The sequence below is a fragment of the Eublepharis macularius genome, chromosome 11, assembly GCF_028583425.1.
Source record: "Eublepharis macularius isolate TG4126 chromosome 11, MPM_Emac_v1.0, whole genome shotgun sequence".
Classification (NCBI taxonomy): domain Eukaryota; kingdom Metazoa; phylum Chordata; class Lepidosauria; order Squamata; family Eublepharidae; genus Eublepharis; species Eublepharis macularius.
Genome location: NC_072800.1, coordinates 88581155 through 88601100, shown reverse-complemented (window position 1 = coordinate 88601100; position 19946 = coordinate 88581155). Strand labels below are relative to the sequence as shown.

Sequence of the window (19946 nt, the reverse complement as noted above, 5' to 3'; positions counted from 1 at the left end):
ATGTTCTAACATATCTGTTAATTGCCATGGGGAAAGAGCAATTTTGATTAATCACTCTTAAAATATTTTGATATATTAACCACACTCTAAATTCAGCGGCTTTAATTCAAACCGCTAAAAGATGTAAACCAGAAAGAAATTGGCCAACTGGGACTTGAAAATTCTCTGTGAGCCAAATGTGTAATGTCCTTTCACAACGCAGGATTCTGTACTCGGAAGGCACTGCTCTAGGCAGCACAGATTAATGAAGCTACTTTTTCCAAATTAATTCCTCGAACCAGAATATCTCAAAACATTAAATGAACCCAAACATAAAAGGATCAGTTTATTTTTGTTACGCATTTCAGAACTTCAAAGTTCTACATAATATCTTAAGAGTTGGAAAACAGTAGGAGAAAATCCAACTTTCTGAAGAACATTATTTGCTGATCAGAAACTTCAGAAGTAGAGTCAAAATGACAATTCTCAACTGGGGACTTAAAAGCGTAGTAGTGTGGCAGAAGAAAGGAAAACAAATTAGGAGCTGCTATGGTGATATTTCAGAAGTGCATGAATTCACATGTCAGCAAGTAGAAGGAACAGATCCTATGAAGTCACACAAGGATATCCCAGAGTGCAGTTCTGGGCCGTTTCCACTCTAATCACCTTCATCCAGAACGCTGCGGAAGATAGCATCTTCGTCGTGCGAAATCCGTGTGAGACGCTATCTTCTGCATTTTTTTCGCGATGTTCCACAGCATTCCGAACGAAGGTGAGTAGTGTGGAAACAGCCCTAGTTTGCTACTTATAAGAAACAGCAGTCCTCTCAAAAGAAGTGGGAACAGGCCTTACATTTAATGTGGTGGGCAGGGACCAACAGGTAAAAGATACAGACTCTTCTTTAAAGACATCTTTCCTCCTCAATTTTTAATTCATCTCTCAATGGAAGCAGCACAGGAATTCTAAAAGCATTGTTTATTTCACCAGAAATGACAGTTTATACAACCACCCTGAATAGCACTCTGTGGGTTTTCATTTTTATTATTATTTTTATTATTATTTTACCGTATTTATATTCCGCCCTCCCTGCAAGCAGGCTCAGGAAGCAGGCTCTTACCTGCCTCGGGGGTGGGGGGTGGGAAGGGCCGTATTAACCCATGGCTTGGCCCCTTGGCTTTCAGGTATTTCAAGCCCCCTCTGGCACTTCAGTCTTTCACCTGCAGTAACCATTTTGAAGGTCTCCTGAAGAATTCTAGTCACAATTTTTTAAAACAGCTTTATTGCGTGAGTAGAACTCTTCAGGAAAGCACATTCTGGAAGTATGATTATTCAGTTCTGTAATATTTTGAAGCGAATAACAATGTATTAAAAATATAACTTATGGATAATTGTTTTAATAGAAGAGACAATTGGTTTCGGTTCAATAAGGAAGCAGTTAATTATCTTATTAATAGGGGTTACAATAAGTGCCAGACTCCAACTCCTGACCCTCTGTGTATGGTTTAACTGTTATAAATTAATTTTAATGTGTTTTGATATGTTGTAATCCACCCTGAGCCCTTTGTGGGGAGGGCAGAATAGAAATCCAAAGGAAATGAAAATAAAATAACTAAAAATAAGAAAATCAGTTGTAATTTATGTGGGGATGTGCCTCAGAAAAAAAATAATTGGCGGGGCCCTAGTCCTTGCGGGGCCCCTAGGCTTCAGCCTAGTTAACCTTATGAATAATACGGCCCTGAGACTATTCATGTCATTACAGAGACTGGCTACACAGATATATATTAAAATGTCATGCTGGAAGAATTAGCAAGCAGCTGCTCTCGTTAGCAATTGGTGTTTCCATTGTGGAAATTAATATGGGCTGTTCTCACGTTCAGAAGTTGCTCTGATAGGTTCCATGCCCCCTCTTTGGCCATTCGTTCTCCAACCATTTCAACAGCATTTTTTCAACATCGGCTCTTTGGTATAACTTGCATAAGTCAATCAACTGCTGCACCGTCCGGTCGTTGTTCCGTAGCAAAAATTCCAAAGTGGGGCTTTGTTGTTTTTGTTCCAAGAAACACAACTCATCATAGGTCATTCCCCATTTGCTTGCAAAGTTTCTCCAGTTTTTCACTGTCGGGTGGGATGGATCCAACTTTATCCTCATCATATACAGCAAGTCCTCGTCGTTGAGTAAGTCGCTGATGATGGGCTGGCGAGACGTACATATGGAGCAGGGGCCGTTTTCTGTGCATGATTTCATCGGAGCTAGAATGACAGTTGCAGTGAGGAGTTAATTGTTTTGTTTTCCATCACATAAGTATTTGGAATACCAAAGCACAATATACTGCATACACTGTTAATAAAATAGACATTTTCTCATGAAAGATCATAGGAAAATAGGAATGCTAGTCCTTGTGGCCCGCTATTGTCATCTCCGGGTTAGGATCATTCCAAGTTCTCCTACCTGAAAGATCTTTCTAATTGGAGGTGCCAGGTGTTAAATGTGGAGCATTACTGTCTCAAAAGGTGCTCTATGCAGAATCAATCTAATCCTGATTTCACCCTACTGCTTGGAAATAAAGATATCTACAGTGTCTTTTTTAGAAATTATTTTTGTGAACAGACGCTTGTGGCGAAGCTGTCTTGAATTGTTGTCCAGGTAACTTTCCCGTAAAAATGGCAGGAGTATGGATTTTCTCCCAAACAAGTTAAAAGGACAAGCGAACCCAATGTCAATTATATACACGTATCCACTCAGAGGATGACCTGGAACAGTCTTGGTACCACTGAATTTTTTTTGTTAGGATCTAGCTAAGCAACTTGCAGTGTCAAAATACCAATACGCATGATAACGTTTCTGCAGATCAACAACTGTGCACTGAAAATTCTTAACATCTCTTGGAGAATAAAGCAGAGAATACATTTGGGAATGAGGACGGTAATAATGACTGTGGTAGTGTTTCTGTTCCCACAAAATCCTTTCCACACCATCAACCTTACCTTTTCCAAAGGAGAGGGAGTAATTTGCTATGGAGGAATCCCTCTTTAAACAGAGGATGGGTTTTGACTAGGGCTTTTACCTTCCTTGTAAAATACTCCTCCCAGTCTTTCTCAACCTGAGTTCTTGCTTTTCACTGCCTCCCAAATTAAGAAGGCCAAGAAAATGACAATTTCCAGCCACCTCTGCAAATCTGGCAAGTTCTGATGCAACTGCAGGTGCCAGCTGGCTGCTTGAACTGCGTAGATGCCAACATTTCATGAAATTCTGCATGTTTGAAATTGCAAGTACATCACTGATGCAAGCAGGTGTTCGGCTCATGAGAAAAACGAGCACTACTGAGAGTGACATATTACCTGTGGGGGATTCTCCGGTACTGCTTTGGTTATCATCGTCATCTTCTGGCTGAAAAGAAATGGAATCTTGCATTAACAAATGGCGTTAGAAGAAAATTATGCAAGTTAATATCAATCCCGGAAGCCCAGTCTGGAAAAAAGTATTTAGTAAGACAATGAGGGATAGAGAGGAATGAACCTTTTAATGCGATGTTTTACACAATAATCCAAAAAGAAATCAACAGTTGAAGAATAAAATACACAAAAGAGGTGCCTGGTCTCTGAAGCCAATACCAAACTGAATGTGGTGAAGGCAAGGTCTGGGGAAAAAATTGGTGGCTGCCGCTTCTGCGGTTACCAGGGGCACTACAAACTCGGATAAAGCTTTGTTACAGCTGTGAAAGATGAAAGCAGAAGGGATTTCCCCTTTAGATAGCTGCAGTCGAGTACTGCTGGCTTTTATATAACGTCCGTCACCTGAGAGTATTGCAGCACTCTCTGGAATAGATCATAAAACAGTGCATGCAAATACAGGCGACCTATGCAGTTATAGAATACATTGCAACCAGACACCCTAAACCTGTCTAAACTTAACTGCGTTAGTGATGAATTTTAAATAAACCACAGAAATTTTATGTAGTATGGTCCCAGTAGCGAGGCACACAGCTTTGCTCGTTGAGAAGACTACTTTTGAAGAAACAGAATTTCTCATGCCTTTATCTCGGCGTTAGATATTAATCTCACTCTACTCAGTGTTTCTGTAACACAAACCGATTTGGAAAGAGATTAGTTTCCTTATCTAAAATCTCAGTATTAGACAGAAAGCACCCATCCATCAAATACAGAGAATAATTCTCTCAAGGGTCCCCTCCTCTTTTCCACTATTGACTTTTTCTTTTTTAAGCAAGCAGCCGTGTTGGTATATAGGAGAAAATCCAAATGCAGCAGTAAACATAATGTGTATTGTTAGGATTAATGTATATTTTAATAATAGCACTAAAGTTTGCTCATTTTAACTAGAGCCAGAGTGTTCTCTTTTGAGTTAGTGGGGGTGACTGGCCCCCGATGGCACGTCCATCATTGTCATCTTCAAAAGTGAAAGCAACATGCACTTAGTCGCACATAATGCGACCAAGGAAGTAATCATTACGAGATCTCACTGAATGGTGCGAACCAGTGAAGCCAATGTACAGTGTATACCTCAAACCAGGAACAAATGTGGCGGTTTGCTAGGGAATGGAGAGACAGGATAGGTGAAAATCCGACAAGGTACGTGGTGGGTTCTCGCATCTGACAAGTCCGATAGCATTCGTTCTCCTGCCGTTGCCCTTCTTGTAACGTAATGGCAACAACCGCCCTTAAGCCTTCTTGCTCCCTGGAAGAGATGCCTTCTTCCTTCCTCCCTCTTCCAGGTCTTTACCCTCAAGCGCGCTCCATCGATAGTTACACTGCAGCCCTCTCACCACTGCAGGTACACGTGAATCATTCCTGGACTTTCTTACCGCACCCCGCAGATGGGAGTGCGCAACCTTTCTTGGCCAGTCCAGTTCAGAGGGCACCTTCCCTCACAATGACAGGAACGTCTGATAATCACCGGCTCTGGGTAGCCACACCAGCGTACATCAGTCCAGTATTTCATCAAATCCGGGCCCTGGCTCCAGCCACCAGGACACCACACCCCAGCAGGGTAAGCCCAGAGAGAGGCCCTCTCGCCCCGACGCACGCGTTCCCGGTGTTCCCAAGGGCATCCCTGGAGCATAATAACTGGTGGACACAGCATCCATGGTTTCGGTGCAGCCCCCCCAACCATGTTGGTAAATACCAAGTCGGAGGGAATGGGTACAGCCAGACCACACTTAGGCGCCTGCCATCTCTCAGTTGGCGGACATTACCGGCGGGGCCACGTGGAGGCAGCTGCCCCAGAAACCAGAGCGTAAGATGTTAAGAGAGTTATAGTTGCATATACTGCTCCTTTGGTCCAGAATTTGGATGCCATTCAACCAGGGACTTCTCATATGAAGGTACTTTAACAGACCACTAGTTGACCTAACCTAATATTATGTCTATCTATGGCATCCCAGTCAGCGAAGGGTCTTTACTAGAATTTACCACAGGAGTGTATTCAACTGACAATGCCAAGGAGTGCCATCAAAGCACCTCTGGCCCAAAGCACATAGGCTTTCCGCCACCTCATGAGAGCTGGAAGTGTTTTGGTCCCTGGAGGCATCACCTCTGTGTCTGCAGAGACTTGCAGTCTTCCAACATTTTGTGATTGGCCCCATGGCAGCCATTTTTAAATGGTGGTCCCCGTTCCCCATTCTCAAAATTCTAAAAGTGCTGCCAGCAACACTGGAGACCAATTTTATGTGCCAGATTAAAATGGCACTTCTAGCAGTGGCTCCCAAATTAGACATTGAGCCTTCCTACATGGTAGCTTAGCAGTGTTTTCTTTACCTGTTGTATTAGACCTGAATCAGACGTTAGGCTTCTAATGTTAACAGATGCTATTTCCAACGTCACTTGTTCTGTTTGGTATTCCTCATCTAAAAGACAAAAAAGCTGAAACCGTCAGTCACATTCTGTGATCTTGAAAGGGGAAACAGTATTGCCATCTCCTAAAATTCAGTTCAATGATAATGTCTGTTCCGGCTGTCAAGTAAGAAGAGAAGTTGGTTAAAACCCTGCAGTTTCACACACAATACTCAAGGTGGAATAAAACAACATAACTTGTGAGAATTTGCTCTGTATCAGCCGTTGGTTGTTCACACCACACTGAAGTCACTATGAATGAAGGCCTAAACAGATACATAATGAGCAAGGAACCTATGGGGTTTAGGGGGTTAGATGAGAAACAGGGAGACCTGAGTTGAAATCTCCCATCTGCTATGAAAGGTCACAAGGTGACTTCGGGCCTATCACCCCCTCTCATCCTAAATTACTTCACCAAGTTGTTGCATGAATAAAACAAAAGAGGGATAAATGCCGTCCTCAAGTCCATAAAGGAATTTACCACATGATAAATGTGATAAATCCAAAGGGATCCTCATTACTTTTGGTTTGAAATTCATTCCCTAAATCAGAGGCTTGGAGTGCCCTAACCGAAGACATCTGTTGTAGAAGAGGTTTGTTGCATCACAGATTTATAACTTCAGACTGATCTCAGAAGTTTTGAGGGAACGGTTTAACGTGTTGATTCAGCAATGCAGCATTCTAGTGGAGGAAAGGCGGCATGGTCTAGCCCGATCTCGTCAGATCTTGGAAGCTTAGAAGGGTCAGTACTTGGATGGGAGACCACCAGGAAGAATCTGCAGAGGAAGGCAACGGCAAGCCACCTCTGCTTCTCCCGTGCTTTGAAAACCCCTTGCTGGGGTCACCATAAATCAGTTGTAACTTGATGGCAATTTACATACGCAACATTCTGGTAAAGGCACTGCTGAAGGACAAAAGAAAAAGGCAGCCCTCCGAAACAATATGAAGTCTAACCACAGAAGAGGGGGGAAACCTGAAACCCAGAAAAAATGAAAAATAATTATAAAATCTATTCAAAAATACACAAACCTACACCAGAATGTAAAGTTGGTGACTTTATTGGTAGTGTTTTGATTGTTCCAAGTGGCTTTATGTGAAAAAGAAGTGTATGCCGCATTTCTTAAAATAAAATGACACCTAAAGAAGATAATTTGAAATGCACTGTAAGCAGCTGTTATAGAATACATGTTACTCAACTGAGCGCCAGCTTTTAAAATGGGCAGTTTTTGTATGACAACTATTTTCTGGTATATGCTTATATATTTTCAAATAGATGTTGACCTTTTTTTGTTATTTGTGGGTGTCCAGTTTTCCCCTCTTGTGTTGTTACACTTTAAATATTTGCTGCTGTTGGACAGGCCGTGTTTCTTAGTGACCGGTTGAGGACGGTAGCTGAACACTGCCTAAAGAAATCATATCCATCAATCCCAGCGTCCTCCAAATACTGGAATTCAGTAACTCAGCTTGAGACCCCACGCCACCCCTTTGATCTGAGCTTGCAGTAGGCTCTGTTCCACTGGAACAGCAAACCATGGTGTGCTAATACATGAATCAGCCTTCCAAAATCTTCATAGATTCGTACGGTTGTTGTGAGGGATGCTCTTTGTAGAGAGTGAGAGATACCTAGTCCACTGGCAATATAGTCCCACCCTCTCTATTTTACTGATGTAGCAGCAGAAGAAAAGGGGGGGGGGCTGACCAGCTCTTCAAAAAGCCTATTTTGCCACTGAGGTCAACCTCTGCTGCCTTGCAGGAAGGAGTGTTGGCATCCGTCTTTCATCACATAGACTAAATTTTTAGCAACTCATGAAGATCAAGATAGAAAATGTCTAGTCATGTGAAGGCAAGTACAAGAACATTCCTTTTACCGAAAGATTCTGTACTTGCCAGGTAAGAGGTTGAGACAAACCATTACCCCGATGTTCGAAAAAAATCTGGGCCTCTCAGAAAAAGCTAGATTTGAGTTACTTCTTTCCAATAGAGACACCAAGATTACTTAGCAAGTAGCTGGTTCCTGTCTGGCAGTACTCAGGCTATGGAAATTTTTGTGGTATTTATATTGGCATGTATTAGTTCTAGAATTAACACAGTTATCCAAGACCTGTGGTCACCGTGGTAGGCACAGAAAGTACCATCAAAAGTTGATAAGATCGGCCCGAGGTTATCTAGAGTCACCAGAGCGGCCAGGGCAAGCCCGGATTGGTTTTGGTCTGATAAATGCACATATTCCCGGAGGTCAGCGCTTGTTGGCATATTTATATTGTAATATCACCACTTTATATTCTTACTATATTTAAATGTGGATTTTAAGTATGCATTTGTTTTTGTATGTTTGGTCTAAGGACCACAACAATAAATGGACCGAACTAATCATGGGCAATGAAAACAAAATTGTGCAGTAAGAAGTTACAGTTCGTAAAACCTTTACATCACCTTACACTTTATTTGGTGGGATAAAAGTGCTATGTCCATATTAGGATTTCCTGGCTTTGTATGTTTTCCAGCAGAATCGGCTGCAAGCAGATTGGCGACCACTTTCAAATTATTATTTTCCCTTTAATCTGAGTGCTGCTTACGTTTCCTTTTATATGTCTGTTATGTCTTACTTAAAAGCAGTACAAAAAGAACTGTTGCTGATGCAGGTACTATTTCTAAAGGAAGGCAAGTTCAGGTAATAGAGAACCAAATTATTTATTTCTAGTTAGTTTATGTAAGATGTTTATATCTGCTTTCCTCTTGGTCAGGGGGGGAAGCTTACATCTGATTAGAATTACAAATGCAACCACAAATCACAGAAATGCAAGTACAAAGAACCACAATCAGTCCTCTCACGTGGACTATCCTTTTGCCCAGCCAGACCCACACAAACCATACAACTTTGTGGAGACCTGGAGGCCTATTTTAGACGCCTAAGACTGAAAGAATTCTTCAACTACTCTGCTGGACAAAATGACGAACAAAGCACTGAACAGACACCATCACAGCAGCCTCAGCAGCCCCCACCCCCCCAACCCAGCAATACACAACCATCGTTACAAAACTCCAGGAAAAAGAATTCCACATGGACACCCCCTGAGGGCCGTAACTCCTCATTGGACTTTTACATTGAATGCTTCCGTAGACGTGCTCAGGCTGAGATAATTGACAAACAACAACACCTAAAGCAGAACCTCAGCCGTGGAGAAAGAGAGGCCATAAACAGCCTCCAAAATAATTCTGGCATCGTAATCAAGGAAGCTGACAAAGGTGGAGCAGTTGTCATCATGGATAAACAAAATTATATACAAGAAGCAGAAAGACAACTCTCCAACACAACATTCTATAAAATACTACCTTCTGACCCCACTGAACAATACAAAAGGGAACTCAATAAAATATTAAAAACACTCCCCATGGACATACAAGAATGCATCCATACGGACACACCCCAGGAACCACGACCAGGAAGATTCTACCTACTACCCAAAATCCACAAAGCGGGTAACCCAGGACGCCCAATTGTTGCAGGAAAATGCACAATCACAGTAGGAGTCTCGGGATACATGGACTCTATCCTCAGGCCCTATGCCACCAGCACACCCAGCTATTTACGGGACACCACTGACTTCCTCAGGAAAATACAATCCATTGACAACCTACCAGATGACACCATCCTAGCAACCATGGATGTGGAGGCCTTGTACACCAATATCCCACATGCAGATGGATTGCAAGCCATACGGAATATTATCCCGGACAAAACCACAGCAAACCTCGCCACTGAACTTTGTCACTTCGTACTCACTCACAATTACTTCGAATTTGGTGACAACTTATATCTACAGGTTAATGGCACAGCCATGGGCACACGCATGGCACCACAATATGCTAACATATTCATGGCGGACTTAGAGCAATGCTTCCTCAGCTCCCATCCACTGGAACCACTACTATACTTAAGATTCCTGGATGACATCTTCATCATTTGGACCCATGGGAAGGAAGCCCTTGAGAGATTTCATCAGGACTTCAATAACTTTCACCCTACTATCAACCTAAGCCTGGACCACTCTACACAACAGGTACACTTCCTGGACACCACTGTACAACTACATAATGGACGAATAAATACCACCTTATACCGGAAACCAACAGACCGATACTCATATCTACATGCCTTCAGCTTCCACCCTAAACATACCACTCGGTCTATTGTCTACAGCCAAGCCTTACGTTACAACCGTATCTGCTCCAATGCTCTCGACCGAGACTCACACTTAAGAGATTTACAACAAGCATTTTTGGGACTACAGTACCCACCAAATGAAGTGAAGAAACAAATTAACAGGGCCAGACTAGTACCCAGAAACAGTCTGCTCCAGGACAAACCTAAAGGAACTAACAACAGAACACCACTGGTTGTCACCTATAGCTCCCAGCTCAAACCCATCCAACGTATCATCAGTGAGCTACAACCCATCCTGGAAAATGATACCTCTCTCTCAGAAGCCCTGGGTGGAAGACCTTTCCTTGCCTACAGACAGCCCCCCAATCTTAAACGACTTCTCACTTACAATCATGAATCGGCCAGCAGAGTCACCAGCACAGGGCCCAGGCCCTGCAGCAGACCCAGATGCCAGCTCTGCCCCTATATCTACCCAGGGAATACAATTACAGGACCCAATGGCATCAACTACACTGTCTCTGGCTCTTACAGCTGCTCATCCTCCAATCTGATATATGCCCTCATGTGCCAACAATGTCCTTCTGCTCTGTACATTGGACAAACCAGCCAACCTCTACGCAAAAGAATAAATGGACACAAATCTGACATTAGAAATGGAAACGTCCAAAAACCAGTGGGAGAACACTTCAATCTACCAGGACATTCCACCAAAGACTTAAAGGTCGCTGTGGTTCAACAGAAACCTTTCAAAACCAAAATCCAACGGGAGGCTGCTGAATTGGAATTCATATGCAAATTTGACTCTGTCAAGCGGGGACTGAATAGAGACTATGAATGGTTATCACATTACCACAGGTAACAGATTCTCTTTACAGAGGCGTGATCTGGGGGAGCCCGGTGACGCCTGGTGTGGGCTTTCGGGGACCACAGTTCTCTTTGTCAGATGCAACTGGCAGGGAGAGCTGTGGTTACCGAAGGCTTATACTACATAGGAATTGGACACCTTCACTGCTACAAACTGACTGCACACCAAAAGGAGATGTTTACATTTCCAAGCAAAGGAATGTTTTGATTGCCTCTATGCTAATTGCATTCTGCCTTCTTGTGATTTATGACCCCTCCCTTTTCTCTCTCTTTCCCCCTCCTCTTCTGTATCTGCCCAGTTTTGATCAGGCATCTGATGAAGAGAACTTGATTCTCGAAAGCTTATGCTATAATAAAATTGGTTAGTCTTAAAGGTGCTACTGGACTCTTTTTGATTTTGAATCTCCTTTCAGGAGCCATCAAACTGATGTTGGAAAAGCTTTGTTCTCTAGATTTCAAAAATTGCATGGTTGGGGCCTTTTTCACATCCTTGGAAAACCTGTGTAGCCACCAAAACATAACCTCTCTGACTGGAGGAACTACTAATAGCCCGTTGCCTGATCTGATTGTGAGTGGAGGTAGACCCACAAACATGAGGTTCTCGGGTCCTGAAGGGCTTTAAAGATTGAACTGAGAATGGAAGCGAATTGGCAGCTAATCTGTCTTATACTTGGGATGACAGGTTCAAAAATGCTTGTCTGTGGGCCACAGTCCATGAGCTGAATTCTGAATCAGTTGTCTTTTCCATGAGGTCTTCAAGGGTAGCCCCACAGAGTACATGTCACAGTAGTCCAGTCTTGAGGTTACCATAGCATGGAATAGTGTGGCTAAGTACGTGGAGTCTTAAAAAGGACCATTTCTGTGTCACACAAAGTTGACAAAAGGCACTCATTGCCACCTGGTTTACCTGCTTTTCTAGGTGAAGAGCTAGATCCAACAATCCCCAACTTCTTCCCTGAGTATGCTAATGATAAGACCACACTAACATCTCTCCAGAATCTCTGCCTTTCTGACAGCATACTGTGAGCCACCCTGCCACCCCCCGAGGCCCACCTTCAGCCGTCTTCCCAGGGCTAGGTGAGGAAGAGTTCCCTCAGCCTTGGCGTCGGGCAGGGAAGGGGGTTTGCGTCACCCTGACCCTCCTCCTGCCCGCTGGGAGAACTATCATTCTCTTTCGCTGACCTGCCCTTGTTCACCCCAGCCTTCTCCTCCCCGGCGTCTCAGGGACCTCCCCTCTTTATAGCTCCCTTCTGCCCCTGCCTCCTGTCGGGCGACCAATCCGCCTCTGCGTCTCACTTGTCCTCCCTCCCCATCTCCCTCTGGGCCATTGGCTTCTGGCCTCGTCCTCAGCCTGGGCTCTCAGCCAGCCAGCTGACAAGGCTCAAAAGCTCCTAAGCCACCCCCCCACACACACACACACAAGCCGGAACTCGTGCCCCCGGGGTTGCCCATGGACGTCCTGGCCACATCACGATCTGGGCCGAGGCCAGCAGGGCTGAGGGGAGCATTGGTGTCTGCTGCTGCGCTTCGTGTACCTCAGCTATTCGGCAGGCCCAGCCGGGCACCTCACCCTACGTTTTTTGGCTTCTCTGGTGGCAGTGGGGACGATGCTGACGGCTTCCACTGCCTGGCTGCTACCCCAGTGGGACTCTCCCCAGCCCTCACACCACCGGGACAGGAAGGGGTGGTGGAGCCCTGGGAGACTCAGTCAAAGTAGATGCCCAAGGCAGGCCAGGTTCGGGCAGGAAGGAGGCTGGGTGTAATGATGGGGTAGGTGGGGCAGGGTCCTCATTGGGCCACAGCCCAGAAGGGGGGAGGGACCTGGAGTTGACTAGCAAGTGCAGAGCCAGTCCCGGGAGGGGAAGCACAGGTGGAGGTGAAGGGTGGCACAAGGCAGGAGCTAGCGGGGAGGCAGATTGGCTGCCTCTGGAGGGGGCGGGCCATAAGGATGTCATATAAAAGGGGAGCCTCCCAGTGAATGCTGGCGTGACCTGAGAGCAAGTGAGCGAGGGCCAGAGGCACGACCTAGCAGGCAGGAGGAGGATTAGGTGGCACAATGCCCTCCCCTGCCTATTTATGAGGTGGAGGGAGCCCTCCCCCCTCCCCCGAGGCACCCGGGAAGACGGCTGAGGGCAGGTTTGGCGGGACGTCTCACACCATCAGTAAAGTAATATTTATGCTTGAACTACGTTTCAAGTATAAAAATGTAAACCTCACCCTTACCTTTAGGCAACCGTGTGTCTTGAACTGGAAACTTTTCGGTCTGCCCAAAGAAACAAAAAGAGACCTTGTTAACGCAATATCATACCAAACATTTGACAACATCCTGATTTCCAGTCGTGCATAGTAATCTTGGTTCATTTCTCTGTTTCACAATTTCTGGACAAAATGCAGCTTCTCAGCTATGCATTATGGCCTGCCAGGTGCCCTACAATTCTCCTATTTTAGACTCGAGAAGGGGGGGGAAACTGGAGAACTGCAGCGCACTATATCAAAGTTCCCATTTTCCCATTGGCTAATGGAAAAAATCCTCAAGGATTTTCAACCTCAGCACGTGGAGTGAAGAAAAACCTCTTCTCAGGAAGTGTTTCCCTCAAAAATAAACATACAATTCTAAGGCGGTTTATTGTCAGCACCCCATAACTTACCATTTTCCCTTTGGCACAAGAATTCCCATTTTCTCAATGGTATATTTGAAAATGTCCTGAAGGGTTTTCAACCTCTGAATTTTGAATGAAGAAAAGCCTCTTTCTTCCCAACTAAACAAAGTGATAGAGAGGACCGGTGTAGTGCTGCAGCCCTCCGCAGGCCTCCCGGAGGCCACAGGAGCGGCAGAGAGGCCTGGCACAGCTATGCAGCCCTCTGCGGGGCCCAAAGAGACCACTGAAGCGGCCGCAGGGCCAAGCAAGGAGGTGCAACGCTGGGAGACACTGCAGGTCTAGTGGGGTAAGCCCGGGAAACACTGGCGCTGTGACAGAGCAGAGCACACCCTGCAGAACGGTCTTAAAGGGGCAGGGAGAGCCCCAAGTTGGCTCACAGAGCCGACACTCAGCCAGGAGGGAGCGAGATACCCCCAGGAGAGTGGGTGGAACGACAGGGGCCTATAAAAGTGAACCTGGCAGAGGCAGGCAGTGAGGAGTAGCTGGGAGAGACGAGGAGGAGGAGGAGACTGCAAGGGAGACGAGGGTAAGAGAGAAGGAGCCGAGCTGACCCAGCAGAGAGAGAGAGGGTGCTGTAAGCCCACTAATTCTCCCCAGCACTGAGGTTTCCCCAAAGCCGGGTTTGACGTTTAGGCCAACCTGGAGGGCATCCCCAAGGCTCCAACAAGCGCAACGTGGAGTCTGACAAATACCATTTTAGGAAACTGCCCAAGATGTTTCACAAGCAATTAAAACTACAATTGCTTCCTTTACAAACAATACTCTTCTAAACAATGTTGGTTTCACCATATTCCTGGTTGACCTTGGAGACCTTTGTATAGAATGGTGGCATACAAATATTTTTAAACTAAATAAATATGCATATCTAATTTGAAATGGTCATCTCCAGCCATTCTGCTGGTCTTAAAACGGTAATCACCACCTAAAATAATGGAATAAACTTTGTGCAGACATCAAAATTTCAGGAATTGCCTACCTCATCCAAGGATAAAGTGCTAGGGTCTGTATCTTCCACCGGTTCTTTAGCTGCATGTTCTGCTGAAGGCAAATAAAAGATACTAAGTTCACCAGTACATCTGCCATAGTTGCCCAGCAATGATGAATACACATGTGTCTAGGCATTTTTTGAATATGTTCTTAAAATGATAGATAAGTATATATTGCAAGTATGTACCAAAATTTAGAACAAGTCTTTAGAACATAGATCAGTAGATTTAAAAATTAAGTAAAAAGCATCAAAACATAATACACAGTTTCGGTAGTAAAGGGGATTCCTTCAGTCCCGATGAAAGCCAAATTCTGTTACCAGAATGCTTGGTCACCCAGCAGTTTCCAACTGACTAGCTACCAAGAGAATAACTTGGAGGACGGCATTCCACCGCTGTAGCACCAGCAAAGAAAAAGCCTGTGCCCCTGTACATATCCAAAGCCAAAAAACTCTCCTCCTCTATTTCAAATACTATTAAAGTAAGTTTACTAAAGTGCTAATGTCCAACAGTGCAAGTTATCATATACAAAGTATCATTCAACAATTACGTGACTATCAGTCCACTACAATGTATACACATAAATATTTCCTATACCAGTCAATTCTAATCCAATTACATAGTAACCAGAAACCACAATGATCTGTGATAATAAACATTCCCACAGCAAGTAATTCCAAAGGTAAATATATGGCAAATTGCCACTGTTCAAGAGTCCGTATCACAAAGTAATATCCAATATCTTCCATAAATGCTTTCCACAAAGTTAATAAGGAACTTTCTCCAAAATTCATGGAGTGGCAATAATTCCTCCTGACCAATGGCTAGCTTCATTCGTTTCACAATGGATGCTTCCTCGGGGGCGACCATACAGTATTGGACCATCTTGGAGTTACGCAAAAGGTTTTAGTTCCATCTGGTAACAGCAGGAACAGGGTACACATCCCACCAACCTTTTCTTTAAAGGTGTCGGGTCTGCTGCCCACAGTACTGCCATATTACTTTCCTAGTTATGTATTTCACTACTGTAACTTTACAATGTTGTTTGTCTGCAGGTTTCAGAAGACAGCTGTGGTTCCCAGGACAGTCTTACCTAGCATGGCTAGCCACAGACCTTGGAGAAGTTACTTTCACATTCCCAAACCTCTACAATGGCTGGGCATATGGGGGGGAAGGGAAAGGAGGGTTTGATATACTGCAACATGTAACCAGCATACCATTCTCAACAAAGCTTTGCGTTCAGCCAGAAGCTTGCACAGCCGTTGGATAATCTATGGACACCTGTACTTTGAATATAATCTTTCAATAAATAACCTTTGACTCAAGAGACCTTGGATTTCTTGCTGCGAGGGGCTGGGAGATGAAATCAGAGTAACTTGAACTCCATAGACTGACAAAAGGGGGGATTCTGATTCTGCTCTTAACTGGTAGGCAAATAAGGACAAAAACAGGATTTTTAACGATCTACTCATTTTGGTTTTTTCAAGGAGATACAAGGCAACATCTTTTCCTCTATATGTGTTGATTTTCTGCAACCTGCCATAATTTGTTAACTTAAATGCACAGGGCTGTGTTTGAGCTGCTGTTGTACTGTAGGAATAATTCATGTCTCCCGTAATTTAGCTTATGCCATTCTAGCTGTTTCTGCTGTAGATTGGATTCTTTTCAGCAGGCAATACTGGCAGAAAAAGTTCTTCCCGTTCTCGGTTGCAAAGAAAGAAAGAAAACCTGTTCTAGGCAGCTGTACAGAATTACCATGCAGTAATAATACCTGTCTGGAGTTAGACACGCATTTGACCCAACTATACACTTTTGTATTTTTACTCTACTGTTTTTTTTCTCTCCTTCCCAGCATGCCAGGGGATGCAACCTGATATACATTAGCCACACCCTGTACTTGGGGAAGTCGGCTAAGCATCCTACAGACATTCTAAAATACGTAGGCAAAAGCCCTGTTAACAAGTTAAAGTGACCGCATGTACAGTTTGGGTACAGTGCACACTTATTTTTGTTTATACATAGACTGACTGACGAATAGTGAAACCCCAGTCTACACCCATTGAAGTCTGTAAATCTCTGGCTAGATTTAAAACATGCACAGCTGAACTTACTGCATATTTCAATCAATCAATCATTAATTATGGTCGCAAGACCAGCCAAGTTAAGTACAGATAAAAAAGAACAGGTTTTAAATACTTAAAAAGGAGAAATACATAAAAGATGATTTTATATATATATATATAACTATAAAACTCACTTCATTAATTCACTTCCCAGCAATTAACATTTCCTTTGTTAAGTGATTCCACTTCCTGAGTACGGTCACACAGAATTTTGCAACTGCATAAGATACAGTTCTCTGACTATCCTCTAAAAGATATACCTGAAGGGTTTCAGGACTAAAATCCATATAATACTGTAATGGTTTGAATCTATAAAGTAGTGGAATAATTAATTGTATCCTATCTTCTTGATAGAATTCGCAGTGCAAAAGTATGTGTGTGATATTTTCAACCATTTTATTTGAACAGGGACAACAACGTTGTTGCAAAGGCAGGTGAGAGAATCTCCCATACAAAACTGCAGAGGGGAATGCATCAAATCGTGCGCTAGAGAAGGCCCGTCTATATCTTTCGTTTGTAAAATCTGAAAGATATGGGGATGTGGTGTAACTTAAGTCCTTTTTGAAGGCTCTTGTAACTTACAGGGAGTATTGCCTCATCATTTTGGGACTCTATTAATTAATTTTGGGGTTATTAAAGCTTTTGCTTCATATTTATCTACATGTATGTACATATATGCAGGCTGCCCGTTTGTTTCTGTACCATCTTTACAACTATAAAGAAGCCATTATACTGTGGCCTGAAAGATGCCTTGTGTATTTCCCTCCCCTTTTAAGAAATCTCTCCTGATAAAGAGCTCTGGAGAACTCCAAAGTTTGCACCCCGTTGTGGGTCATTTTGATCAGCCTCAATAAAAAGGTACAATATGTGGGCTTTTTTAGATTTTGGACAGATGTGGCTACCGGCATCCTGTTTCAGATAGGTTTTCAACTTAAAACTGCACCTTTTCATCTTCGTGGTGTTTACTTTCTTTATAGTCCCCCTTTGGAGGCTACAAGCAGATTGCAATAAAAAAGTGCAAGGTGATGTACTGTAAACCATGCAAAAAACTGGACTACAAAATTAAGACATAATCGAGAACTGGATTGTGAAAATGATGGCATTAGCGGAGATGGCTAAACGTACAGCTCTGATCAGAGATAAAACATCTGTTTTTATGGCTAACTGGAAACTCCTTATTGACTTTCTGCATGAAACAAGGGGAAATGATTTGATGATTTATGGTTCTGATTTTTAATAAGACAAATTTTGGAAAAAAAAATAAGTAGAAGGGGGACAGTATTGGAAAAGGAAGTTTTGGAGAGATAAAAATTTAAGCTATGATGTATGTTAAAATAAGATAGGTGTTGTAGAGAAAAATGGTAAATGAAACATGTATTACTGTTTCCTGTTAACTTCTAATTTCTGTCTTTTCTTTTTTGTATGCTCCTTTCATTATTTCTTAGCACTTTTTATTGAGCTTTTAACTCTATTAAGAGAATAAAAAATTCTACCCAAAAAAAGTAAGAAAGACAAATGTAGTAAATAACTGCATCCTCCCAAATCACTCCATTTTACTACATGCTTTCTAAAATCATAAGCATTTTGAAGTTTTGATTCAGTTTTTTAATGAATGTATTCCTTTTAACTAACACCTCAACCAGAATGCAATAGCAAGTTCTATTGATGTCTATGAGATTTCTTTCCAAATCACTCCAAAGTGTAGAATTACAGGTCAGCCATCATCATGTCTCCTTGCACTCACCTCTGTTAAGTGTGCATAGAGGTGTGTAGCATCAAGACTTGCTGAAGAAACGAGGTTGGCATTCAGCTATGAATGTATCAGAGAGGAGACCCCCAATAAAATGGGGTTCCTGATCTGGGCGCTTTGGGGGATTCACCTTTCATTTAATGCCCTTTGTACAGTACAATGTAAAACGATCATGGCTCTCACGTGACTGAAGTTGAGCTCCCCTGTCTTAAACTACTCACCCAAGTCCAAATCACGTGGCATGCACAATTAAATTATTTTCAAACAATTTCAAAAGTCTTTGTAGTCAAATTACGCTGGAGACAGGTAGAAATTTGTTCTCGCTGAAGGACACGAAGGAATGTGCAACTTTTTTTTGGATCAGGCAGCTTTTTAGAGCAGTTAACGCTCAACTTCAGAGGGGACGCTGCAGGGCTTAATTTATTTGGCGTTTAAGTGGATGATTCATCAAGCGCTTGGAGCTCTTTAAAGAAAAAGCCACTTGGTGCACAAATTTGGGAGGGACGCTCGTCCAAAATCGTAGGGTTCCCGGCGAGATTTTTCTGAACTAGGTCGGGGAGAGCTATTACTGAACGGCTGCAAGGCTAAAGGAAAGCAAGATTCGGGTCAAGTAGCACCTTCAAGAATAACTAGATTAGCAGGTTCTCTCAAAAGTGCATATTCTGGAAACCTAGTTGATCTTAAAGGTGCTACTGGATCTGAATCTTGCTCGTCTACTGCAGACCAACGCAGCTGTCCACCTAAGGCTCTAAGATCTTCTGGGATTACAACTGATCTCTAGATGATAGGGATCAGTTTCCCGGGAAAAAATGGCTGCTTTGGAAGGTTAGGCTCTGTCGTTATACCTCAGAACTCTCTCTCAAAGCCCCCCTCCCCTGCACTCCACAGGTCCCACCCCCAAATCTCCTGGAATTTCCTAACCCAGAGTTGGCAACTTTAGTTATTCCCATTCATGTTAGTCCAGGAAAGCGTCCTTAGCATTGTAACCTTTGGCTGCAAAGCCTGAGCAGGAGCTCAGCACTTGCTGAGCGCCAGGTGAGCGACGGTTACCTCTGCCTCTCTGCTCCAAGCAGGCAGCCAGAGGCATTCCAAAGAGGGGGCACGGTGTGGGAGGATCGCTGTCCGTGCCTTGAGTCCGCCCCTATGGACAATCCAGGACTCCGCCTCTCCCCAGCCCAGATCACACTTCACCGGCCACTCCGCTGCTCGCTCGCTCACTCTCCAGCCAGACGCAGGCACATACCCTTCAGACTTTACCTTCAGGGTCCCCGAGAGAAGCCATCAGGGACTGGCCAACGACAGCTAGGGAGAGCTTGGCGTGCCTGCCTTGGCTCCTCTCCTGCCCTGCGATCAGGTAGCCCAGCCCTGCCTGTCTCCTTGGATGCCAGCGGTTGCTTCTCCACTTCCTGCCTGGGTAGGGATCGAAGCCCTTGAGCTCTAGTGGGAAAGAGGCTGTGGAGGGAGCGGAAGCTGCAGGTAAAGCCCAAACAAAGCGGGGTGGGGGGGATAGAGGTATGTTCTCCCCACCCCCTAGCTACAGTTTTGCTAAATTGTTCTAGTGAGATTTTATTT

At 43.8% G+C, this 19946-nt stretch overlaps 1 protein-coding gene across 1 annotated transcript; it reads right to left on the bottom strand.

Moving 5' to 3' along the window:
* Nucleotides 1-1233: 1233 nt before the first annotated feature.
* Nucleotides 1234-19819, bottom strand: LOC129337862 (ectodysplasin-A receptor-associated adapter protein-like). The gene is made up of 6 exons (XM_054991818.1): nucleotides 19632-19819; nucleotides 14492-14553; nucleotides 13079-13118; nucleotides 5752-5840; nucleotides 3319-3367; nucleotides 1234-2229 (listed from the first exon to the last, which is right to left on the bottom strand). Exons 1-6 carry the CDS (start codon nucleotides 19654-19656, stop codon nucleotides 1853-1855), a joined length of 642 nt encoding a protein of 213 aa, XP_054847793.1. The 5' UTR covers nucleotides 19657-19819; the 3' UTR covers nucleotides 1234-1852.
* Nucleotides 19820-19946: the final 127 nt, after the last annotated feature.